The 24,497-nt window shown below is 51.7% G+C and overlaps 3 protein-coding genes across 17 annotated transcripts in view; all 3 read right to left on the reverse strand.

Moving 5' to 3' along the window:
• Positions 1 to 1,179: 1,179 nt before the first annotated feature.
• Positions 1,180 to 7,763, reverse strand: CYP26A1 (cytochrome P450 family 26 subfamily A member 1). The gene is made up of 7 exons (XM_074592122.1): positions 4,016 to 7,763; positions 3,608 to 3,832; positions 3,210 to 3,497; positions 2,939 to 3,088; positions 2,539 to 2,673; positions 2,173 to 2,325; positions 1,180 to 1,981 (listed from the first exon to the last, which is right to left on the reverse strand). The coding sequence occupies exons 1-7, from the start codon at positions 4,202 to 4,204 to the stop codon at positions 1,640 to 1,642; spliced, it is 1,482 nt and encodes a 493-aa protein (XP_074448223.1). The 5' UTR covers positions 4,205 to 7,763; the 3' UTR covers positions 1,180 to 1,639.
• Positions 6,053 to 15,397, reverse strand: CYP26C1 (cytochrome P450 family 26 subfamily C member 1). Its single transcript, XM_074593053.1, has 6 exons — positions 15,206 to 15,397; positions 14,899 to 15,123; positions 14,513 to 14,788; positions 12,643 to 12,798; positions 8,557 to 9,063; positions 6,053 to 8,275 (listed from the first exon to the last, which is right to left on the reverse strand). Exons 1-6 carry the CDS (start codon positions 15,395 to 15,397, stop codon positions 7,931 to 7,933), a joined length of 1,701 nt encoding a protein of 566 aa, XP_074449154.1. The 3' UTR covers positions 6,053 to 7,930.
• A 786-nt stretch (positions 15,398 to 16,183) lies between these two features.
• EXOC6 (exocyst complex component 6) overlaps positions 16,184 to 24,497 on the reverse strand; it is a 99,254-nt gene continuing 90,940 nt past the window's right edge. For 6 of the 15 annotated variants that reach the window (XR_012587780.1, XR_012587781.1, XM_074593294.1 and 3 more), the window contains 2 exons: positions 18,243 to 18,359; positions 16,184 to 17,310 (listed from right to left, as the gene is read on the reverse strand). Coding sequence is in view for 12 of the 15 variants with exons in the window: in XM_074593294.1 (XP_074449395.1) it covers positions 18,243 to 18,359 (117 nt within the window). In the remaining 3 variants the exon portion in view is untranslated. Of the gene's footprint in view, positions 17,311 to 17,787; positions 17,800 to 18,242; positions 18,360 to 24,497 lie in introns of all 15 variants that reach the window. The other 9 variants (XM_074593290.1, XM_074593288.1, XM_074593291.1 and 6 more) reach the window with 5 other exon arrangements.

Raw genomic sequence — 24,497 nt, forward strand, 5'->3', positions numbered from 1 at the left:
GAAAACATCTTGATAGTTACACTCATATGCAGGTTGTATCTAAGGTCTTACATTAGAAGTTCATGTATTTCACATGCTAGCTGGAAACACATCAAATGTATTCTAGAAACACTCCTTAAAAAAAAATCCAAAACTTCATAGATGCTATTAAACACCTACAGCAATTTTGAGCAACTTAACTCCATCCTTAATTTTGACCTTGGGAGAACATGAAAAAGTGACTGTTTTCCAGGAGCAAGCAAAAAAAATTAAATGAGTCTATATGGTGCTGTAATTGTTCATAACACTGAATTACATTGGTTTACTTTGTAGATGTTTATAGAGCCAGCCTATGTTGTTTGACTTTTGAGGGAAGACTAATAGGTGTAGTAAGGGGGGTGGGAAGGGGGAGGCGGGGGGGCGAGAACACCACAAAAAACCTTATGGTTAAGCCAAAACAGGGGTCATGCCTAGGGCATTTTATCTGCCCTGCTTACACACCCCCGGGGAATTGCATCTCAACAGTTGATTCCCTGTTAATCAATTCACATTAGTGCCTGCCTTTTAGTTTTCACTTTGCTGGATGCCAGGAAAGAAGTTCTTAAACCAAATGCATGCTCTATCTCTGACCTAGTCAGAGCTGTTGCATTTCAAGAAGAAATCACAGCAGATTTTATTTGCTCTACCAGCTGATAAGAGACACCTTCATAAGTAAAGATTCAAAAGCTTCATAGCCAGCAGACTCAACACTGAACAAGACCCAGTGGTCTGTTCACACAGGTCAGTGGTAATATGGGAGGAGAGGACCTTTATGGAATTTTTTTTTCCCTCAACATGTTTTCTCTAGCTACAGCGGAAGACTCGCATTACACATTATTCTTCTGCTTCCCTTTACCTTCTTCTTTACTATGGCTCAAGATTGTGCGCTTCGTAAGGAGACCTGTAGCACTTGCTATCACTCCATACTGTTTTCAGTGAGTGCGTATGTTTTTGCACTACTCTTGCCACTTACAGGTTAAAACTTAAAACAGTTTACTATTCACAAGCGAGAACCAACACTGGGGGTGGGAGGAAGGGGAGAGTTATCAGCATAGAAATAGCAAATAGCTCATTCAGAAAAGCAGATGGGACTTTACATCCAAACCCTTTAGACCCATTGCTTAAGCTACTCTCTAGTATACACGCAGATCTTCATACAGAGGATCATCAAAAATAAACTTTATTATCAAACTTAAAATTCACACATTAAACGTAAGATCTAGACACAAATAATACTGAAAACATTCTCAAACAATAACCATTTTAGGTAATTTGGATGAGTGGCTAGTAACCATTGTTTCAAATGCCTTTAAGAATATTTCTTAATACATACACCATCGTGAAATGTCTTCAAATGCTTAGCTGGCCAGCTTTCAGTAAGATTTTTAAATAGGGGAAAACTTATTTCTATAGAAATAACATTATCTAATTATGAATCAGAGACCCATAATTGTAGTGCTTGGGGGAAAAAATATCATAGCCTTTTGAAATATTTAGAAGACATAAATAACTATTGTACATTTACAAGTTTAAATATTTAAAGGCCTTTGTTACTATAAAAAGTTGCTATGTACATATTAGATGCTATGTGGAAATCCAACCGGAGGCAAGCGTTGAGCTCTCAGATTTGGCCGCTGAACCCTATGAATTTGGTAGGCAGATTGTCCACAGGGTACACTATGGGGCCTGTTTTCATCGTAGGAGGTCCATTCAGCAGCTGCCAGTCACAGCTCCGAGCCAACTCCACTGTAAATATTTTTAGAAGGACTTTTGCAAACTCCTTGCCCACGCAGCTCCTCAAGCCCCCACCAAAAGGAATGAAACTGAACCTAGAAGAATCCTCTGGAGACGGAGACATGAAGCGATCCGGGTTAAATTCATCCTTGTTGGTAAAGAGATCTGCCACATCGTGGGTATCGCAGATACTGTAAATAACATTCCAACCTTTAGGGATCTGGTAACCCTATCAAAAGAAGGGAAAGGAGACATGAAGCACCTTGCTGTGTTAAATAAGGTGAAGTGTCAGCACAGGACACGTGAGTGCACCCCACCTCCCCTCCTGGCTTCCTGCAGGTCACGCAAAGGCAGAGAGGCCACATGAATGCACTGCCGCTTTGCAGCTGCACTGAAAAGTTAAGCCTAAGCCCCGCTTACGTTTAGCTCAAGCGTCTTGAGTGCAATTCGAAATCCTCCAGGAACAGGAGGGCTCAGCCTGAGGGTCTCTTTGATGACGCAGCCCGTGTACTTCAGCTGCTCCAAGACCTCCATGTCCAGCTGCTTCTCTTGGTTAGGACCACACAGTAACCCCTAGCAAAGAAGATGCTGCCATGACTTTTACAGAGCAGACAGCCAGGGCACCCAGCACCGCAAAGCAGCTGCGCCTCGATGAGTGATGTTTTCCTACCACCCGCTAAAAGAAGGGCACCACCTGGGTGGAGGGGAGCCCTGTCTGGGACACCTCTCTCAGGGGTACCTTCCCACTGCCCGCTCCTGTGAAATGGCTCTGGGGGAGACACACACCTTCACCTGCAGCTCTTTCCTCACTTTCTGCAGGACATCGTGGTGGAGCCCTAGGAAGGCGATCAGTGACGTGGCAGCACTAGCAGTGGTTTCATGGCCCCCAAACAGCAGCTCTGTGGCAGACTCCTTCAGCTCCTTAAGCACAGGACAGAGGAACACAGAACAGGTCTTGAATATAATATCCCCACCAGGTCCACTCCACCACCACATCACTCCCAGGGAAGCAGATAGGAGCAGACACACAGGGGCGAGGATGGGGGTGGTGCTTATGCTCCCTGGGGAGGTGGCCTGGGGAGAGGGGGCTGAGCCTTCTGCTCTCTCCTTTTGGCCCTAAAAGATAAGCATGCTGCTGACAGAGGGGCTGGGGGGAAGGGAGGGATCTGGCCCTGGGGAACCTCACCTGCATGTTGAGCTGCTCCCCGTTGCTCTGTGTGTGCTCCATCAGCAGCTGCAGCGCATCTTTGTAGCCGCCCTCAGGCTCCTTGCGGGCCATCTTGGCACGGATGTTCTCCTCGATCTTGGCGTGGATGATGTTGCGCGCTCGCAAGCCCTGGCCAGGCAGCAGGGAGAGCAACGTGGGACTTGGGCCAATACCGCCATCCCTCCCATCCATTCCCCGCTGCCCTGGCTGCAGGGACATCCCTCTGCTCCCAGCCTGCCGGGAGCCTTACCCGGTAAAGTCCGCTGAAGGGAACATCAATGGGGAGGGAGAAGAGGTTGCGGATCATCTCCTCGAATGCCTCCACCAGCTGCTGCTCACCATCGGGGCTGGCCTGGCGGGGCTGGAAGCCCAGCAGGATCCTCATGGCGATGCGAAACATGAGGCGCTTCACCTCGGGGTACACCAGCAAGCAGGGCCTGGCGGCACCCAGCCACTGTGCCAGGCAGGCGCTCACCTCCTCCTGGATGACGGGCACGTAGTGCTGCAGGGCGTCTCGGGAGAAGGCCCGCATGATCACCTGCCCGGGGGGAGGAGGAGGAGGAGAAGGAGGAGGAGGAAGAGGACACAGGCTCAGCCGGCGCGCCTGGGGCGGCCGCACCCGCTCCCCGCCCGCCGTCGGGGCCGTACCTTTTTGCGGTGCTTGTGCTGCCCGTTGTGGAGGTTGGAGAGACAGCCCGAGCCCAGGATGGTGCGCACCGAGGCGGGCCACTGCACGGAGACGAGCCGGTGCTCGCCCAGCAGGATGTGCCGCACGTTCTCGGCGCCCATCACCCGCACCGTGGGCCGCCCGAAGAGGTGAGTCTTGTAGATGAAGCCGTATTTTCTGCGCTTCATCTGCAGGAATTTCCGCCTCTGGACAGAGAGGGGAGAGAATAATAAAGTAAATTTTAAAAAGCAGGAGAGGAAGGGGCAGGGAGAGCAGCTCTTTCCCACCTAGGCAGGGGACCCGGCGAAGCCGCTGCTCATCCCCCTCCCCTGCAGCCGGAGGAGGAGCCGGAGCGCTTCTCCGCTCCCCACGGCATTGCCTCGCCTTACCTGCAGCACCATCTGCAGCGTCTCCCCGAAGAATGGGAGCCCCATGGTGCCCGGGGGCAGCGGGAGCGGGCAGCTGGGGTCGCGGCTGCTCGCACAGTACAGGTCCCAGAGCTTGACAGCAGCCAGAAAGAGGAGCAGGGGCAGCAGGAAGGTGCACAGGGCGCTGGTGACCAGGGCGGAGAAGCCCATGGCTGGGGAGCGAGTCCAGCCCAGCCCCCCGGGAGCTCCGAGTGCGCGGGCCGGGCTCGCCGCGGGCCGCCTTTTATACCCTTCCCAGGTTGCTGCCCACCCTACCTTGGTCCGATAAATTAGTTCACCCAAAGTTCATCTTTAATTGCGGATTGCAGCCTGGCTCCTCCCCCCGAAATCTTTAACTATTTGTTTTGCGCCGTGCATCCTGCCCGCCGCGGACGGCCGCCGGGGAAGGAGAGGTGCCGCCGGGCGCGGCGGCCGCAGCTCGCTCCCCGCTGCACCGCGCTCGGCGGACGGGCTGCGGGACGCCGCCGACAGCCGGCTGCCTCTTCGGATTTATCACCGGTGCTCGTTAGAGACCAGCAGGTTGCGCCAAGACAGAGAAATGCCCCGCTCCATCATCCCGGAGACACCGACCCGCGGGGCGCACCCCGGCCGGTGCCCATGCGCTCCTCCGCCGGAGCTCCTGTCGCCGGCCGGGAACGGAGAGCGAGCGGAGCCGGGAGAAGCCGGGCCGGTGCTGGGGGCCGGACGGGGCGGGCGGTCCGTCCCCCGTGCTGGGGGAGCCTGGTGGCTCGCCGGGCAGAGCCGCAACTGTGCCGCCGCATCGGCGGAGGAGCCTCCGCTGTCCTCTGGTTCACCTCGAAAGGCCTGGCTTGTATTTCTGCCCGGCCGCGGAGGAAGGAGCCGCGGGCAGCAGTCCGTCTCGGCCTCCCGGTGCAGGTTCAAGCGCGGGTCACCGAGGGAAAGGGAGGTGAGCGCGGAAAGGAAACACCCAGTCCGCCGTGCCCGGCTCCTCTCCCCGGCACCCGCTGCCCGCCCTCGCCCGGGGCTCGTCGGCATCGCGGGGCCGTCGGGGCTGCCGCGGCCGGGAAGGGGCGCTCGGCACCGGCCGGACACTCTGCCTGCAGCCGGGCGCTGCTCCCCGGGATGGAGCGGCGGGAGCGTGCGGCCGGTGGGGCTGCGGGACGGCGGCTCCCGCGGGGTGCCGGCGCGGAAGACCCCGTCCGCGGGAAGGGGCGCCCGGGGCGGACCGCGGATGCAGAGGGAGGGACGGACAGACGGGACCACGGAGCACTGCGCTCGGCACGGCTGCTACCAATAAACTATCATGCTTGCTTTTTTTTTTCTTTATTTCTTTCTTTCCGTTTTTGTTTCCTTTCCCCTCACTATTACTTTTCCTTCCGTGTTCCCAGACGAGCTTATTAAACGCTGGAAGTTGTGTGTTTGTGGAGGGGAGGGGGGGAAGATGTCACTTTTAATTATTATTTTTCTGACAATCAACGCATCGCACGGGACCCTCCCTCCTCTTACGATACCTTGCGGGAGCGGGGCTGCCCGCCTCCGCAGCCCCTTGCCCAAGAGGGGGACACACGCACCCCGGGGGGGGACCTCCTCGCCCCCGGAGGTGCTCGGACCCCCGGGGTACGGCGGGGCCCGGCCGGGAGCGGCGGCCGCGCCCTGACCCGGCGCTCTCCCCTTGCCGGGCGCTGACCTGCTTGTGACCTACAACACGGACCGTGACATCTGCGTGAACCCGGCCGGCAACCGCGCCAAGTTCACTGTCTATCAAAATAACGAGATACGGTGGCCTGAGCACCGATAATTGCCACAGGAAGGCTTTATTATCTCCCCAGCTGTGTATTCCCCAGCCATCGGCTCGAAAAGAATCAAATGGTAAAGAGTGAAAGGGATAATTAAAAACATCTTGGAAGGGGGTCAAGAAATTAACAGCCTAATATGCACAAACTTTGATTACAAGTAACAATTATTACACTTCATTTGTAAATGCTCGTGTTTATCTGCAAACAAAATCAGTTTCAAGTCTTTTTTTTTTTTTTTTTTAAACAAGATTCATGTTACATTTTTCAGCGGGTGGCTACGGGGCTCGTTAGCGCTAGGGGTAATTTTTAAGTGCGCTGCTGGAGGAGCCCCGGCTGTCCCGCACCCGGTGCTGGGCGCTGCGGGCCCGGCCCTGCCCGCGGTGGGACCTTGTGTTGCCTGCTGGTCACAGCCACGCCAGCAGCTCCTGCTAATTAAAGTTAGTCATTGCCACTTGCAGCCACCACCTACTGATTTCACCTCTGATAGCCAGAAAGATTCACCTTTCGGGACAAGGTCAGGAGGGGTAGAGGCTCTGGTTCACTACGGGGTCGACCTGCCAACAGCACTTAACTCAGCCCTGCAGTTCAACCTCTTCCAGATTTGACCTGTCACATTTGGGAGCCACATTTCTGCCCCAGGTAGCGTTGTGCTCCCTGCACAGCCTTTGGACCGCTAACGGCAGCGCACACCCTACTGCAGTGTCCCAGCATGGACATGCATGTGGGACTGGCCAGGGCCAGGTCGTTTGCAGCCTGGCATTGAAGCAGGACGATGACAGAGATTCAGGGGACAGGGGAGCTCCCCAGGGCCTTTCCAAAGGGACTCCGTCCTCATGCCACATTTCTGCCCTCGCAGGTCAAGCTGCTGCTGGTTCTTCACACAGAGTATGCCGTGCCACCAGGCCCAGGATGCACTGGAGGGACAAGGCGGATGTTTTCCCCCACTGCTTCCATGCAGGACATGTGACAGTGGGGAGCAGAGGTGAAGCTGAAAGGATCTTATAAACACATTGCAGTGGAGCAAGGACCTGGGCCCAGCTCTGTTCTCAGTGAACAAGCAACAGGACTTCATTTTACATGGGAGAGAAATACCCTGTGTCTCAGCAACATAAGTGGTACTCAGAAGACATCTAAAAAGCTGCTCTCAGCACCCAGGGTCAGCCCCAGGTACCACCTCCTGGATGGACCCACAGAGCTGCTGTCCTGGCACTTTCCCTGGCAGAGATAGGCTGTGGGATGTGACATGGTCAGTCTGGCCAGCCAGCCACCATGGGGCCTCTGTCACTTTGCAAATGCCCTGGCTGCAATATGAACAGCATCATCAGGAACAGAGGACTTTCTACCACAAATCAGACATATTCAGAAATGTCTGTTTTCCAAATGTTTATTCCCTCCCCTGCTTCAGTCTGATCCCTCAGTCAGGCTGCGGCTGGGGAGGGCATGCTGCAGCGATGACAGAGGGGGGCTTCATGGCAGACCCCCAGCAGCAGCACGGTGCTCAGGCACAATATACACAGCTACTACTACGGGGTGAATGAGACGTCCTCTTTGTGGTGGCTCTAATGGGAAGTGCAGGAATGAGATTAAATATTTACAATAAAAACCACTTTACACCCTATTATTCTAGCTACAGCTGATGCCATGGATTGAGCAGCCCTGGCTTGTGTTTTCCTCCAGAGGCCCCGGCCCGTCTTCTCTCTTTTTACATCTAAAAAGCTACAGTGTGCAGGACGTTCATCCTGCCTCTCCTATAACACACCCACAGGAGATAACCCTGGGACAGGAAGGCTCTGGGAGCCTTAGCTGTGGGACTGGGAGGTTTGCTCCCCATCCCCAGTGGCTGGAGACCTGCGTGGGGCAGGGGCTGTCTGAGTTTCCATGGGGGATGCTCCCTGCCAGCAGCTTCAGCGGGTTTGTGCCCCGGGCTGGGGCTGAGGCTCACCCCGCTGCCCAGGAGCAGGACTCTGCAGGACCCTCCGTACCGGCTTAAAATAAAAAGACCTTTGGGGTTTTGCTCTGCGGTGACCCAGTGCCATACCCATCCTGGGGCAGCAGAGACCTGCCCTGGCAGCAGTGGAGGGGCACCGACACCGGGGCTGAGGGGCAGCGTACCCCTGGCTCAGGTATGCAAGGGGTGGAAGTAGAGCTGCAGCCCGTCGTCGACGGGGTGCACGATGGGCACGGTCTGCATGGCGGGGTAGCTGGGGGTGGCCAGCTCCCAGCGGGCCGTGCTGACCAGCTCGATGGCCAGCAGCTTGAGGATGGCCTGTGCCAGCTCTTTGCCGATGCAGCTCCGCGCCCCGCCGCCGAAGGGGATGTAGTGGAAGCGGCCTGCGGCCTCCATCCGGGCAGCACCGAAGCGGTCTGGATCAAAGCTGCCAGGGGGGCTCTGGTAGACAGCGGCCGTCTCATGTGTGTCACGGATGCTGTACATGACACTCCAGCCTTTGGGGATCTGGTAGCCCTGGAGAGAGAGTGAAGAGGGGAGGGGAGGAAAGGAGCGTTACATGCCTGTGCAGCCAGCTGTGCTAGTGGAGGGTGAGAAGACGGTACCTGGGGACAGCCCCACCACACTGCCCATCTGCTCCGCAGCTCCTTTTCTCCCCAGCCCAGCTGCAACCCACAGAGCTTGCTGCATGCCACCTTCCCCTGAGCTACACTGCCAAGCACCACCACCCTGCTGGGTGCAGGGTGCTTGCAGGGAGTGGCAGGCAGCAGCTCCCTATCAGCGTGCGAGGCACTTACATCCAGCTCGAAAGTCTGCAGCGCCGTCCTGTAGCCTCCGGAGACGGGGGGCAGCACCCGCAGCACCTCCTTAATCACACAGTCCAGGTAGCGCAGGCAGCTCAGCTTCTCCAGGCTGATGTCCGAGGGGCAGCGACAGCTCTGCTCTGATGGCGCCCGGAGCTGGGGGCCAGCGCAGGGACTGCTCTGGGGGAGGGTGGGCTCCGGCGGGGCACGGGGCTGGGGCGAACCTTCATCCAGTGGGCCCGGGGGCTCGCTCGGGTCCTCATAAGCATCTTTGTCTGTGGGGCGGAGAAATGTCTTCTTGCTGTTCCTGCCCTGCGCAGTCAGGGTGTCCGGGCAGAGTCCCACAGGACAGCGCTCACACTGCTGGTACAGCTCGTGGGACATCAGCTCCTGCCTTATTTTTTCAATCACTGAGGGGTGCTTCAGCAGCAGGAGGATCAGAGAGGTGCTGGCACTGGCCGTGGTGAAAAAAGCAGCAAATATGAGCTCAATGGCTGACTCCTGGGAGAGGAAGGAAGGTGACAAGTTTGAATGACATTTTAAACTGGTTGTGATTCAGACTGTTCTCACCTTTTGCAGCTTTTGCCCCTGTGCGGAGGGCCCTGGCCCTGCCTCTGCTCTCCACAAACCTGCACCCACCCTGGGTTGGCAGGGACCAAAACAAGACACGCTTGTTCTTCCATTTCTGTACAAACTGGACATCCACTTGCCGAATGACTGACACAGAAACACAACTGAGATGAGTACACATCACCACCAATCCAGCTCTTCTAAGCTTTCCTCCCAAGATTTACGAATTTTAAAGAAGCATTTAACATGCATTTTTGCATACCGAGTGAAGTTCATTTCAAGCATTATGCTTTTTACCTTCATCTGCCAATTCTCCTTCACACCCAGATTTTTTACCTTTCTGCCCAGCCAGGGCTTATGAGGCTGTGGGTTTATGCATAAATCCTAGATGCACCAGCAGCTAAAACAGGTTGCATTTGATCCATCTCCAGCTGTAATCCACCATTTGCTTATCTGGGAGGGGACTCAAACCAATCAAATCAAAAGCAGAAAAACCTCCCTGCTGTAGGGGGCCAGCCCGAGAGGTGCTGTTGCCATCAGGGAGCTCTCCTGCAGGGATGCACGTGCCAGGCAAAGGACCTGCTCGCTTTTCAGCCCTTACAGCCTGAAGCACAGCAGTGCTCTTGCTAGCTCCATAGCAGATGTGTCCATAAGAAGTTAGGAGGTTACCCAGCTCAGACAGACCACAGCCCAGTCAAATCTGTAATACGTGTCTTGTCCCAGCTCGCGGATCCCCACGCAGTCTCCCAGTCTTCCCGGGACTGCCTGCAGGGTCTACGTGGCACAGCGCGTGCCGGGTTGCTGCAGGCTGTTTGCGGCACCCTGTGATCAACTTTTGGAAATTGTTTTGCAAACATTAAGGGTTGCCCGGAGCTGGGTCATGGCACGGCATGTCTCTGACAGTGAACGTAATGCTCAAACTTACAGCACCATCTGAAGGCGCCGGCGGCTCCATAGCACCGGGCTGGGAGCACTGAGGCCAGACCCGAAAGCCCCAGGAGAAGCCCAAGGGAGGAGCACAGGGAGCTGCCACCCTGGGAGGGGCTGGGGCCTGGCTGGCACCACCGAGCACTAATCGCTCCAGACCAGGGGCAACGCGGAGCAAAAACCCCCAGGGAAACAGAGCGGTTTCCCTTCACACAGCCATGTGTCTGGATTTTAAACTGTTCTGACACAACCAGTTTCTGAAGAGGTGAAGCCAAAAACACAGGGAACGACAACTGAAGCCTGAAGGTACCTGGAGCCAAGTCTGGTAAGGTCAAGGGTACTGTAACAAGGATTACCCTTTGCTACCGTCCCCAGCGCCATACATTGGCTGGGCTAGAGGCTTTTGCCAAAGTGCAGCTCTCAAGGGCATCTTTCAGCTGAAATAAAACCTCTGAAATAACAGATCCCTCTCGACCCCTATCACACCTCCTGCAGGCGTTGGCAGGAATTTTTGCATGCACACAGTAGCAGACCCAGATGAAAAGAAATCTCTCGGTGCCACCACCTGCAATTAAAACCCAAGACATTTCAGTAACATGCAAGGAATTTACGTCAGGCTCTGCAATTTGAAATAACAGCCCCTCTGACTCAGCCTCTGACAGTGCTGCTCCATCAGCTGACACCGAGCTGCCGACTGACTTTCCCTCCCTGCTTTTACAAGGCAAATAACCGGTGACTGGGAGGCAGCATCTTCCCACAGCTTCACCAGTACTGTCCCTGTGCCCCGGCCTGACTCCCAGTCCTGGGAGGCAGGACCAGTGATGTTCCGATTGCGCCCATGCAGCCAGTGACAGCACTATTACATAGGATGGGGTGATTTTGGGTTTTTTTCAATCCTTCCAAGCTTTTAAATGTTTTAAAACAGTGCTTTTGGCAAAGTCATAGCTTTTTAATGACCTTTACATTTCAAGGGTCCCACAGAGTTCATGCTAGCAGTGCAAATCACAGAGTATTTAGGAAAATTTCTGGGAAAACAGTCCCTCGAAAGCATTTGAGCAAAAAACAAATTACTAACTAGTGTGCACCAGTGTTTGGAGTGTCTCTCAAAGTCAGATAGATCCATGACTCCAAGACTGCTTTGGACTTTTTATCCCATTACACCACTTCACTGGATGAGAGCTCTACTACTGCTTTATTAGAGTGGAGAATATTGCCATAATTGCAAACACAGGCGGGTCAGTTTGCAAGTCATTTTGTTAAATACAGACAAGGTAGAAATTTTCTAACTGTAAAGGTAGGGGACAGCATATGAATATACTGTCATTTGAATCAGGCGGCCCAAGGTCACTGCTATGGCACTCCATGTTACATTTAATATCCCCTTATTCCATTTGTCAGAGGCAAGGACACGATGAGAGATCATGTAATTATTTGCGTGTAATATCCACGTGAATACTAACGGAGATTAACCCATCTTAATCACATTTTGAATCTGGCAATTATTTTTTAAAAAATAATTATATTATAATAAACACCATTCTATTAGAATAAATAATATAATAAAATTACTTTAAGAATATATGCTGGTTCTAATTGCTTCTAACAGTCGCTGTAAAGTCTTTAAAATATTTTAGGTTCAGAGATTACACTTTTACAATATATTTATGAAACATTAGTCTTTAGATTGTTTTCCTTAAATACCTAAATAAACGGTAAAACTATGCGTGTTCAATACTTTTAGTCTATATTCACATACTTTTAAACTCTATTCAGCTGCTGTACCTGTGCAAAACTGCTTCAAAACCTGTCATATAAATGCAGTGTCACCCGTCATTCACTGAGTCAGTCACCAAGGGACCTGGAGCTAGGAACGACGCAGTACTAATGGCCATTTTTTCCCCAAGGTCTTTGGCAAAATACTCTCCACATTCAGTTGGTGGTTTTGGCTCAGTAAGTACTTCTGGGCTCATCCCTAAATCACAGTGATGCACCCCGTTGCATCATAGCCATCCACAAGCTAGATGATATAATTAACGATGAGGTGACAGGGAATGACCCGGAATCCATCATTCCATCCCTGGACCCATTTTGATATATTGTCTCAGAGACTTCTGGGCTCTCAGCCCTGAGGACTAAGGCGACATGATCCACACATCGTGCCATGTCAGATGCTGGGGCATGTTTAGGGAGCACATGTCTAACTCTAAATAGTTCCAAGATGGTATCTTGGAGGCTACCGAGTGCACACTGACATACAGAGCCTCAGCATAGCCACACAACCCTACCAGCACCCTAAGCCAGGCTGAAGCCTGGTGGCCATGAAGAGGAAAGGTAGAAGAGGCATTTGTTCCCTGTTTTAAATACCAGCTCTCTTCTAATGCAGAGACACGATCCTACAAGAGCTATGAGCATGCTGAGTTCGGGCTTTCTCGCTTGCGCTGGAGACGGAGTCCTCAGAGTTGGTAAGAGGAGGGCAGGAGCCAGCAGCTGGTGGCGGGTCCCCATACAACTCCTGCCCCTCAGCCCAGGTCTCTCAAACAGCCACCGAGTCAGAAGGGACACTGCAAGGGGGGTTCTCCTTACCTTTAGCTCCTGCATGGTGAATTCTTTGCCATGCTCCTTGGCACTGTTTATTATGAAATCCAGAGCATCGCTGTGATCTTCTGGGTTGTTTCTCTGCAGTTTTTCCTGTATAGCCTTCTCCATAAACTCATGTAGCGTGTCCCGTGCTTTGATTCCCTGCGGGAGGCAGACACAGTTCAGGAGAGCCTTAGGAACCGCCCCCCTCTCCAGAGAGACCGGGGGACCCCATGTGTGGCAATCCTTAATCCCAGGATCTGTAACAGCAAGAACTGTTTAATCCGTTGCCCAGCCCCAGAGCTTTGCAAGAGGCAGCAGTTTGGGGGTAACTGCTGCAAATGCTGTTGCTTTGCTGTTGTGAATCAAATACGACAAATCCTAAGAAACACTTTGAGAGGAAAAGACAGCAGTAAACCCACGGAACTGAGTCCAGAGGTATCTGCACTGAACAAGCCCATGGTCATGTCAGGTTTAAAAGCAGCTTGTCCGAAGGGACAAGAAGAGGTAACTTAATAAAACTGAGTCCAAGCAGCAAGGCACATCTGAGACAGGAACAAATGAGTGGCTTTACCAGGGCGCAGTAGATAAAGACACATTAGTCACAGCCAGCTCAGCTGCAGTCGCGTTGCACTCCTGTGCAGCAAAACATTGAGGTAAGATCTCAGCAAGACAAGTGATCAGCAATCTCTTTGCAAAGTGGGATGGAGGGAGTCACAGAATGTGTGGATCTCTATCAAGACGCCTCCTGCAAAAGCCAGAAGGACCAGGGATGTGGGATGAAAAATGGCCGTGACCAGATGTTGTGAAGAATGATACAAAGGCTGAGATTTGAGGTGGGAAGGACTGGACAAAAGACACAGGGCAGGGAGCAAGGGGAAAGCCAAGGGGACCTAAATGCAAGTTGAAGAGGTTGGTCTGGGGCCAGACAGGCTGCAGCTGACCTGAGAGAGGGCATGGAGGGATAGGATGGGGGGATGAAAACTCACACTGGTGACAACCTGCAAAGGGAAACTGGACAGGGAGAGTCCCCTCCAGACAAGAGCTTTGAACTGGTGGAGAAGAGCAGCAGGGAAGCTAGGGAAGAACTGGGACTGGCTTGGTAAGGTGATCCGGTGGGGCAAAGCTCACAATGGAAATAAGAGACTGGGCAAGACCTGGCTAAAAGGGGCAGGAGGCTTGAGCTGTGGTAAGGGTGGAGAACCCAAAGCCAGAGGAGGGAACACAGACTGAAATGGGAGAGGAGGGGTGCGGCACAGGACGGACACCTAGAGCAGGAGTGTGTGGAGGCAGGCAAAGAGCAGCAGGGCAGCAGGGAAGAAACTGTGGCTTGAAAGGGGCAGAGGAGATTGTCCCTCTGCTATGTTCCCCTCTAGGACCCCTTGCTGTCTCTCTGCTGCTGGTGGACAAGGGACCAAGGACCACAAGAGGGTCTCAAGTCCTCGGCCTGCCCTGCGGTGCACAGGGAGTGCTAACGTGAGGTGTGCTGTGCCCACCTGCTTTTGTGCGTATGCCCACAGACCCCTCTGCCATGGGCTGACATGAGTCCAAGTGGGATGAGATGGGACAGGACCAGACATGATGGACTAACCAGAGCCAAGAGAGGCAACATATGGGGGGAGGGAGGAGAGGAGCCCACGAGCTGGAGACAGTGCTCTGAGGTGCTGGAAGCCAACCAAGAACAGGTGAGAAGTGCAGAGAGAAGGGGAGATGGCTGGGGTGGACAAGACACCAGGCCCTTAGACCCCGAATGGGGTGCTGCAGATGTCCTAGCCCATCAGAAGTGCCCCTTTGTGGGCCTGGGGACGGGGGGTTTGTGCCACCGGGGCCCAGGCCCCTGCGCCCAGGGCAGAGGGAGCAGGGCAGGCGGCAGTACCTTGCGCAGCCCGCTGAAGGGTATGTTGAGGGGCAGGGAGAAGAGGTTCTCCACCAGCTGTTCAAAAGTTTTGGCCAGATCCTTGAACTGCTTTTCCTCCAGGCGGAGCCCCAGCAGAATCCGAGCTGCAATGCGGAAAGTTAAGGTTTTAGCGGAGGAATAAACTGCGATGGAGCCCGGCTCCATGCACCAGCCCCGCAGCTCCCAGCTCACAACCTTCTGGATCCGTGGCAGGTAGCTCTCCAGGGCAGCGCGGCTGAACACTCTGGCCAGGATCTAGGAGGAGAAGGGGGGGAACAGAGGCAGGTAGTTAAAGCAGGATGTCCCATGTGCCACCGAGGCCCAAGCCTGGGCTGCCGCCCTGTTGGAGTGACCATGAGGCTCACCTTGCGGCGCTGGCGGTGCAAGTCACCGATGGAGCCGAGCAGGGTGTGGGAGCCCAGGATGATCTGGGTGCTCTGGGGCCACTGCGTGCTGACCAGCGTGTGCTCACCCAGAAGGATCTTGCGGATGTTCTCAGCGCCCGTCACCCGCACCACCGGCCGGCCCAGGAGGTGGGTCTTGAAGACATTTCCGTACCTCTCCCGCCGGGAGCTGTGGAAGCGGGAGCCCTGGGGACGAGCCGCAGGTCAGCCTGAGGGTCCCACCAGCCCTTTCCCACCCCGTCCCCATGCCCATCCCCCTGCGCCTTACCTGGAGCAGCCAGTGCAGGGTCTCCCCGAAGAAGGGCCAGCCCATGGAGCCTCTGGGCAGAGGCAGGGCGCTGGCGGGGTCCCGGCTGAGGCTCCAGCGCAGCGCCCAGAGGTGCCGGCACAGGGTGACCAGCAGCGCCAGGGCCAGCAGCGCCAGCGCCGCCGCTTCGGGCCAGGAGAGCCCCGCCGGCATCCTCCTGCCGGGCGGCGGCAGCCCGGGCGGCTGCGGGTCCCCGCCCCGGGGGCGCGGGCGGCTCGGGGCGGCCCCGGCGGCTGTCAAAGGCGGGGGGCCGGGCGCCCCGCCACTCCGCTCGGCGGCTGGCCCTGCCGGCTGCTGCCCGCCCGGCCCCGCTCGCCTCCTGCTGCCGGTTCGCCCCTCGGCCACATTTATATAGATATTGGCCACTTACGCCCGATCCACCTTCGGAGATGACGTATCCGCTGCATATTTAAGCAGCGCGGCCAAGTACGGTGATTGGAGCCGGGGAGCCGGGCAGCGCGACGGAGGGGCGCGGGGCCGCGGCCGGGGCAGCCCCCCCCTCCTCGGGGCTGGGGGCCCGGCGCCCCTCTCCCGTTCCCCTCCCCCCGACGGCACGGCACTGCCGGCCGCAGCCCCCCCGCCCCATCCAGGCCGGCCCCGCGGCGCGGGGTGCGGGATCTGCCCCGCCGGGACCCCCCGCCGTCCCCTCGGACCAGCCCTGCCCCCCGCCCGGGGAAGGCAGCGGGTCCCCGTCCCGGGCTCCCCCGAGCGGGTACCGTCCCAGCCCCGCTCCGCAGGGCCCGCCGTCCCGGACGGCAGCGGCAGCCGAGGGGGTGTTCTCGCAGCCCCTCCGCGGCCGCACCCCGCCGTCGGGGCCCCCCGGATCCCCCCCTCCGCCTGCCCCGAGGGGGAATCACCAAAGAGCCGGGACCTGTGCGGGTCCCAACGAAACCAGCTCTGAGGTGCGTCCCGGTGCGTGAAAGTGAACAGGAATACGGGTGAGGTTTATATTACTGTATTTAGACCGTCAATAACTTAAAAACACAGCGAAAATGTACATTATTTTTACATTTGGTTTGTATTTGTTAGACATTCTCTTTGTGTCTAAAATAGCCAGGAGGGAACAGTGCAAAGAGAGCGGCGGTGGGACGAAATGCTAATCGCTGGGATGGGTCTGGCAGTAGAAAGCACGTACGGACAAACAGATGCGGCACGAAACCAACAGTGGCAAATCTATTCCTTACTGCAACCTGGGGAAAAGAACCCGGGATCTTACAAAAGTACAGTTAGAAATAGTAACCCTGAGGAACAAAACCAAAACAAAACAAAATATCACATTATAAAGAACTCAAATGGTTATTTACATTCACAACCTCAAGATTAAACCCTTTTGGAGAACAAAGCCTATAAGCCCTAACGCTAAATAAATATCAAGTCTAATTCTCAAGTAGTTTTCAAAGGTACTAAAAATCATTAGATTTTTTCATACCTCCAGACTACAAAATCTGGTATACAAAATTTTGTCCAATCACTTTAAGGCTAATATACATTTAATGCAGGAAAATGATAGGCGGCATCTGAAACGCAAGTATCTCAATGCTTAAAAAACATTAAATTAGGATTCATCCAGAAAACAGCAACTAAGGGATCATTTGTCAAATAATTCCTACCCGGAGCAAAATTTTGGACACCATGTCTGCAGATATTTAAATAATGTATTTACAGTTCAGCTGTTCCATGTACAATACGATTGAGCTGGTTTTTATTGTACAGTCATTTTTCACCATTTGTTTACAATATACAAAATAGTATTCAATCCATTAAAAATACGTACAAAGAATTGTTTGCTGAAGACTCCGTGTACAAGCCATCTACTGAATTTTTCCTTTACTCCGTGAAACGAATGTCCTAACTGATAGCACTGTTTGCTTAGTAGAAATAGTGGCTAAGAAATAACCTCTTGGCGTGATGAGATACCATCGATTTAGCAGGCCTATGTGTGCTGGGACATACCATTCACTAAACTCCTAAGTTGCTTTACTACAGTCTCTATTAGCTTCTGCTTGTCACGATCATTCTTCCTGAACTGAGCAAAAATGTTGTTCTTTTTGCTAGAATCTTTCATTCTGGAGAAATAAAGAAGCAAATGACACAGACACGTTAGAAACATAATTTGAAAAGGAAAAATGTGACTATTTAAACAGGTTTACTTTTGTTCCTCTTTTGATCTTTCTACTAATAAGAACTGAAAGATTACAAAACTTGTTATCTATGTGTTCTTGAATTAAACTTCCGCAATGCGGAACTCGTTTTAACAAATATTACTTCACAAATCGCCCGTAAGTGTTAAGCAAATATCGCTTCGTCAGGAAACTGACCCTACCAAATGTGTTAAAGAGAGAAGCAAACCAGAAAACCCGTTAGTATCATCTGCTTCCACGGTAAGTTCAGACTCAGCGAACGGGTGTGTTTTGTTCACAGTTTGTCAAATTACCCGATACCGTTATTGCCGATCTCCCGTACCAATGGATTTAAAAACGAAATTCGGGAAATAAAAGAAATTGAAGCGACAATATTTTGTAACAACATAGGGCGATACGTACCCTCTGTGAACTCTGCAAAAGGCGCATTCACGGCAGGCGGGAGAGGAGAGAAAACACCGTTTAGAAAATGCCTTTAAACCACCGCGTTATTTCGACGCGGTTTTTAAAAAAGCGGCTCGATACCCGGCTGGCGACAACCCAGCCCTCCCCAACCCACTCGCCAGACCAAGCCGAAACGCTCGCCCCGGCTTTTATCCGCGGCGTTTCCCTTCCTTAAAGCGGCAAAGTCGGGAAGCGGGGGTTGCGCCGGCATCGCCCGCGGCTGCCGGCACCGGGACGGCGAGGAGTTGTCGCCGCGGCTACCGGGATGGCGACCCCGCTCCCGGCCTCCGTGGGCGCAGCGTTCCCAGCCCGGCACCCACGGGGCGGGACGCCCCGTGGGTGCCGGGCTGGGAGCGCTGCGCCCACGATCCGCCGCCCACCCGCATCCCCCTCCCCCCCGCTTCTTCCCGCACTTACTTCTCCAGGAGCGTGAGTGCCGTGCTGGGATTGACCCGCAGGTATTTGGAGGTGGCTTGCCCGTAGTCGGCCAGGTAGGTGGACCAGTCCCACACCATGAAGAGGTCCAGGAGCTGGGGCGGGGGAGGTAGAAAAGGGCGGGTGAGGGAGCGCAGAGCGGCTCTGCGGGGTCCGCTCCCTCGCCCCGAGCCCAGCCGACAGCCCCTTCACCTGCCCCGTTTATTTCTTTAACGCCTTCTCGCCTCCCTCCCTGCGCTGGTTTGGCCCTAGGAGGGGATGCTGATGGCTTCGCGCTTTGCTCTTTCGGGGGCTTGCTTGAGCGTGGGGAGTGGGAAGGGGATACTTGCATCTGTTGCTGCTCACAGCAATTTAAACCAGAGGCTCAAGTAGTCTCAATTAAGTGAATTAAACAACCCCTGCTGCACTCTCCGCGGCGACTGATCCCCGTGACTCAGCCCCAAGCCCTGGGCACACTTCTGGCCCAAACAACCCTCAAACACTTAAATGGGGGTGGGAGGAAAGCCTCCAAACGCAGTCCTACATCTGACCACAGTTTCGAATCAGGCCTTTGACTCACGATCTCGGAGCTGCTGTTCAACAGAACAGCCTGCTTTTGCAAGCAGACGCAATGCTTAACCTCCAGCAGCCAGCACCATCGCAGCCCTGAAAGCTGAATTCACCCTCCACCATCACGGGTGCAGGCCGGGCGCCCTGCCCAGGCTGCCTGGGGCCAGGGCACAGGCGGCCCTGCTTGCTCCGTGGAGCCTTTCCCACGGCTACCTGCGGAACAGCCGGTCCCGCTCCCACTGACGTCAATGGCGGGGTGCCCCAGCTTCCCCCCACCTCTGGTGCCTGGCCTTGTCCTGCTGCTGAGGGCTAATCAGGCTGGTTCTCAGGCTGCCCTGTGTTAGCCAAACCTACTCTTAAAATAAGCGTGGGGAACCACTAGCAACACCGCCCCGGCGTGCAGTGCCCACGGCTGCTCCGCTGAGCTGGGTCCTCAGCGTCACCTAGAGCCCCTTAATACCTGGAAAGGTTGGGGTGGAACAGGATTTTCTGTAACAAAACCACTTTAAGAAACATTAACAGACTACTGCGGGTCATACCATTTTGCTATTTAAATAAAGAGCCCTTTTCACTTTAAACATTTGCTCCTGCTAAGCTGTTACAGCTGGGGCACAGCAGCAGCAGCCGCCCGCCCCTCTGATTGCTCAGAGTAGGCTAAGAACAGGGCTGCAACCTCTGAGAGCTTTGCCTTCCTCAAACTTCTCAGCCTGGTAAAACATCACAGATCTCCAGTAACGCTCATCCCCAAAATCATAACACCAACTTAATTATAAAATAAAAATATACATCTGGTCTTCACAGCTTCAAATTTATATGCTTTTTCTTCTCCAGATTTTTCCACTTCCTAACCCCTTTCTTATGTCATTTTCAAATAAAGTGACTAATTTATATTAATTATTTTCCAATTAATTACTTCTTCCATATTTGTAGTATTCTCTTTTATGAATAAATAGTAACATTTCCTGGCTTTATAACAGATCTCTGATACAGTTACTACTCTGTCGTTCCAAAGTCCTCCAGGGACCACTACAAACCTCAGTGACATCTAGATTTTACATTTGACTATCTCATTTGGGTGAAAGGTGTATAAAAAGCAAGGAGGCTATTTTCATTCTCTACTGACTACATATCCACGATAGCTGCCAAGGTCAAATGAAAATAGTTCTTTTTCACAAAGCGCTTTCTCAGGATGGGCACCATCAATTCTCCTACTGAGCTGGAGAGAAGAGAAGATGCCTTTAGTCACTAAGCAAACAGGCTCAGGAAGGCTCTGAGAACTCAGGAATTAGTGGCATTTGTGAAACCCACAGCCTCAGTTGCTGCTGCATGTTACTCATAATTTCTTATTTCTTGCCTTACAGCAGCTGGTAGTGCCCAGTCCTCATAGAGGCTGTGTGACACATTCAAAAGCACAATCAAAAGAGCAGCCAGGCAGGACAAGCAGAACACAACACAAGTTGAGAGGATAAAGCTGACAGCCACAGGAACCCAAACTACATAATCTGGAAACTTGATGTTCCCTCTCTCTCTTACAGAGAAGCAAATAATGTATTAATAAATTACTACTATTTACAATGCCAGTTGTCATGGGCTCCATACGGGACGTGGTCCTTAAGAAAGGACCATGCCAATGCTCCTGCAGAAGTTGTGTTCAGTAAATCAGAGGTGAAAGATTTCATTTCTTATCCCTATTGTAACATTGAAATTGAGGATTCTGGGTAAATCCTACATAACTCTGAAGCTCTGTATCCTGTTAGCAACATGCAGCCCAAAGCCATCGATGACTGATACAATTACAGTGCTGACAAGTTGGAAGAAACTTTCCTGCCAATATCGCAAGAACAATTTTCATACCATACTTTCAGTGCCTGAATCAGCCATCTGATTGTGTCATGGCTCCGGGACATCCTAGTGATAGTGACGGCTGGGGTGGAAGATTACACCTCATCTGTTGCCTGACCAAACACAGGCATGTAGGGCTCTAAACAGACCATGGAGTCCGCTGCTTTTCAACACGTGAGGTAAAACAATGTCCCAAGAGAACATGAAGCATGTTCTGCACACTCTAGGACAGTCCTGGCTCTGAGGAATGACACTATCGGCAACGGGGGATGTACCCTGAGCATTTTCCCTGCTCCACACCTGGTCAAAGACCTGCACACAACCAGCCTCATGCTAATAAATCTCCTAAATCAAGGCAGCTGTCATGACATGTGGCAGGTAACACGAAGGACCAGGGACATGCAATCAAATGACACATGCCACTCAATCATAGCTCCCTTCCCTTCTTCTGCACATGTGTTCAGGGGCCGCAGAGTGACAAACGTGCCCCGCTGCTGGAGTAAACGCGACAGAGCTGCAGACCCTGCTGGAGACCAGGCTGCTGCTGTGCACAATTATACGTTGTGGGTTTTGTCCCCCTCACAGCTGCAGGCATATTGCTGTACATAATGGACTTTGACAGCACGTACTGTACGCTGCGGGTGGGCAAGAGCTGCCTGGTGTGCAGCTCTTCGGATCTGTGTCCTGGCCATTCATATCACCTGCATCGGAATTGGCACTTGGCGGATGTACAGTCAACGCAGGCACTTTGTGAGGGGAGCAGGCTGGCCAGCAGCCAGCAGCAACAGGGACAGTCTAGCAGAGCTGCCCGTCCCAGGACCATCACACGTGTACGGGAAATAACTTCAATCCACCCATCATACAAAGCTTCCCTTGAGCACAACCCTGGATTCGCCTTCACTCCTGCAGCCATGCTGCAGAGGTACCCACCCTACAGTCTGCTTCAGCTTCTGCTACTCTGTTCCTTCCTGATTTACACTGCCTTTTGCTACAAAAACGTGTGCCTTGCTTAAATGAAGCATTTTAATTCCTTCTCCTCGTATAGAAAGACCTCTATTAAAGTGGGACTGTCTTGGTCACAGGCATATTATCTGAAAGATAGCCCACCCATTCGAAGATGCACAAAAATATTTGGGCTACTTGATGTGATTTGAACATACTCTTGGAAAGACAAAGTCGATAATGAAGCACTGGCCTACTGAATCCTTTAGTAGATTATTTTTATTTTAGTAAAGGACAAAGTTACCTTGAAATTTATACATAAAGGTTATTGAAAATAAGAGAACATAAAGATGCAAAAAACCTGTTTTTTAATTCATGCAAACAGATAGCTACATGAAATTCATCATGAAAATTTGGCCAACTCTTCAACAGATGTGAAAAAAACCCCACCAACTTTTTCCCTATATTTTTGCTGTATTTTCATTCACAGTAGATGCATGTTAAAATGATTTTATAATGTGACAGGGACTAGGCGTATGCAAAACCACAAGGAGAGGGAACAGCCCTTGGTAATGTTACACGGTACTCAAGGTGAAGATATAATGGAAATACTTTGTGGATTTGGCTTGACATGCTGACGTGACTCACGCTACAGAGATGTAATACGCAGGATATGTTAAGTTCCACTGAAATAAAAGAAGGTTGTAAATCTCTGCAGTTTTAAATACTGTGATTACTACTAATGCCGAAAAAGAAAAATTATATCAAGGGCAAGTCTAATCGTAAAAGCATTAATTTTGCCAAAAAGAGTATCAGCTACAATTAAAAAAAAAACCAAAAAACAAAACCAAAAGAGTTAGGGGATTTAAGTTCAGGTGAGCTTGCCTCACGGCTTCTCAGTTGTGAAGCACCAAGTACAGGAGAATTTGCTGGTTTTGTGACAGTAGTTCTTATTCTGGCAAGAAGAATCAACCTGTTAAAGACCAAATTAAAGCAACATTTCCCTACTGCTATTTTAGCCACTATAACTATCACTATTACCAAGATAGTAATTTAAAATAAGATGCATTGTCTCGCAAGGAAAGGTCCACACTGACATGCACTGTAGTAAAAGAAATACATGCAGAGAATAGGTCCTGACAATAAATATTTTCCTGCCTCAAAAATCAATCCAAACCCACAGTGTAGCACAGCACACTGGCGCTGCTGGCTGCGACTGCTTCACAGTTAGCATGTGCATTGTTTGCCTTGAAATTACAACAGGAAAAATGTTTATTTTGCACATGCATCTTTCCAGACTTAACATGTATGGGAAATACTTCAAACTGGACAGAAAGGCAACCTCTCCCGCTACCCTGAGAGTCAGTGCAGACCATTAGCTGCTAGTCAGCACCCAGCCCCACCTAAGGAGCCACCCAAGGGTGCTCTGTCAGAACCAGCTTACCACGCAGCTGAAACACTGTCAAGCACCGAATAAACTAGAAATACGTACTCTACTACGCAAGAACAATGGCCTTGTTGTACTCTCTTTATCCCATAACAACCATGAAAAATAAGAATAAGCTGAGACGGGCAATGCTATACCTGAGAATTTTACAAAGACGCAGAATACACTTCCCTAGGAGCAAGGGAAGCCTGTCTGACTAGGAATAATTTGCAGAGAAGTGTGTGTACCTGTGTGTGCGTCTGAGTCATTACCAAACAACAACAACAACAAAAGAACAAACTTTATCCTTTCTAGTATACCAGATAGAGTGTCCAATAGACTGTCTGCTTTCATTTACAAGATAGGGCATACACTTCTGCCTTATTTAGAGGATTTGCCTCTTCTAAAGATATGATAGAAGGGGAACGTTTATCCAACATCTTGGAACCATCAGGGCTGATAATCAGACAGCAGCATGCTCCTTTTACTGTATATGAAAAGAGTATTGCCCTCTCAAACCATCACCTTATTAGTCACATATATACTTAAAACATTATAGATAACTCTAGCCTCTGGCTGCTGTTCTGTGCTTGCATTTTGAATGATGTCCTACAATACTTTGATTTTCTAACTTTTTTCTCATGTCTATGTATTTTCTAAATGTCTTTTATGTCTAACATCAGCTCTTTCTGCTTGAAATAAACACCATGTGGAAAAAAAGGTGTTTATATATACTTATATAAAAGGCTATAGTATTCTCCTACTTTATGCAGATAACTGCTATTTTTAATTTGAATACTTTTACTTTAAACACAACGATTTTATTGTAAAAGATACTAAGATATTTTTCTGGTTAAAAGAGGTCTTACTTTAAGACCTTGATAGCTAACAGGTTTGGTTAACGCAAAACATTACAATATTGATGCCACAGGGGAGAAAATGTTCTTAAGATTTTAGGGACAGAATTCTGTTTTCAAATAGTGCACTTGCACCTGTTCTTCAATGTCAGTACTCTTGCTTCTTCCCAATCTAGGTGATATGGCCATGTTTGGATAGAAATTACTGGTAAAGTAAAGCCCAGTAAAGCTTTTTCTTATATTACCTAAAATCCCGATCAGCTCAGCCATAGTCCTGTATTTAGGCCATCTTGTAATTAAATGAGAATTTTGTGCACTGGGAACTGCTGGAATCGACCATCCGGCCCTTTCAATGCTGTTTGAACCTCTTGTCACATCCTCAAATATCATACAGATGGCCTTTCCTTTTTACTTTTGGGCAACTGTCAGGAATAATCTTGGAAGAGAATGCAAGTTCGGGAACTAGCTATCCAGAGTCAACAGAAGGGTTTTGCAGAAGGAAATGGGGGCAGCGTCCACCAGACCACAATAAGCGTGTTGGTTATACTAAAAAAAATGTAATTTTAAATTATCAAGGTAGCTTAGTACAAGTTGGAATGGTGCCGTTATCTCTTCCG

Source organism: Larus michahellis, chromosome 6 (assembly GCF_964199755.1).
Source record: "Larus michahellis chromosome 6, bLarMic1.1, whole genome shotgun sequence".
NCBI lineage: Eukaryota > Metazoa > Chordata > Aves > Charadriiformes > Laridae > Larus > Larus michahellis.

What these genes read in the sequence shown, in the direction of transcription:
- CYP26A1 (XM_074592122.1), bottom strand. Translation starts at nt 4,204, where the DNA reads ATGGGCTTCTCCGCCCTGGTCACCAGCGCCCTGTGCACCTTCCTGCTG. An exon ending in CGCTGCAGATGGTGCTGCAG is followed by an intron (nt 3,833 to 4,015) that starts GTAAGGCGAGGC and finishes CTCTCTGTCCAG; the next exon opens with AGGCGGAAATTCCTGCAGAT. An exon ending in AGCACAAGCACCGCAAAAAG is followed by an intron (nt 3,498 to 3,607) that starts GTACGGCCCCGA and finishes CCCCCCGGGCAG; the next exon opens with GTGATCATGCGGGCCTTCTC.
- CYP26C1 (XM_074593053.1), bottom strand. Translation starts at nt 15,397, where the DNA reads ATGCCGGCGGGGCTCTCCTGGCCCGAAGCGGCGGCGCTGGCGCTGCTG. An exon ending in CCCTGCACTGGCTGCTCCAG is followed by an intron (nt 15,124 to 15,205) that starts GTAAGGCGCAGG and finishes GCTCGTCCCCAG; the next exon opens with GGCTCCCGCTTCCACAGCTC. An exon ending in CCTTCAGCGGGCTGCGCAAG is followed by an intron (nt 12,799 to 14,512) that starts GTACTGCCGCCT and finishes TGCCTCCCGCAG; the next exon opens with GGAATCAAAGCACGGGACAC.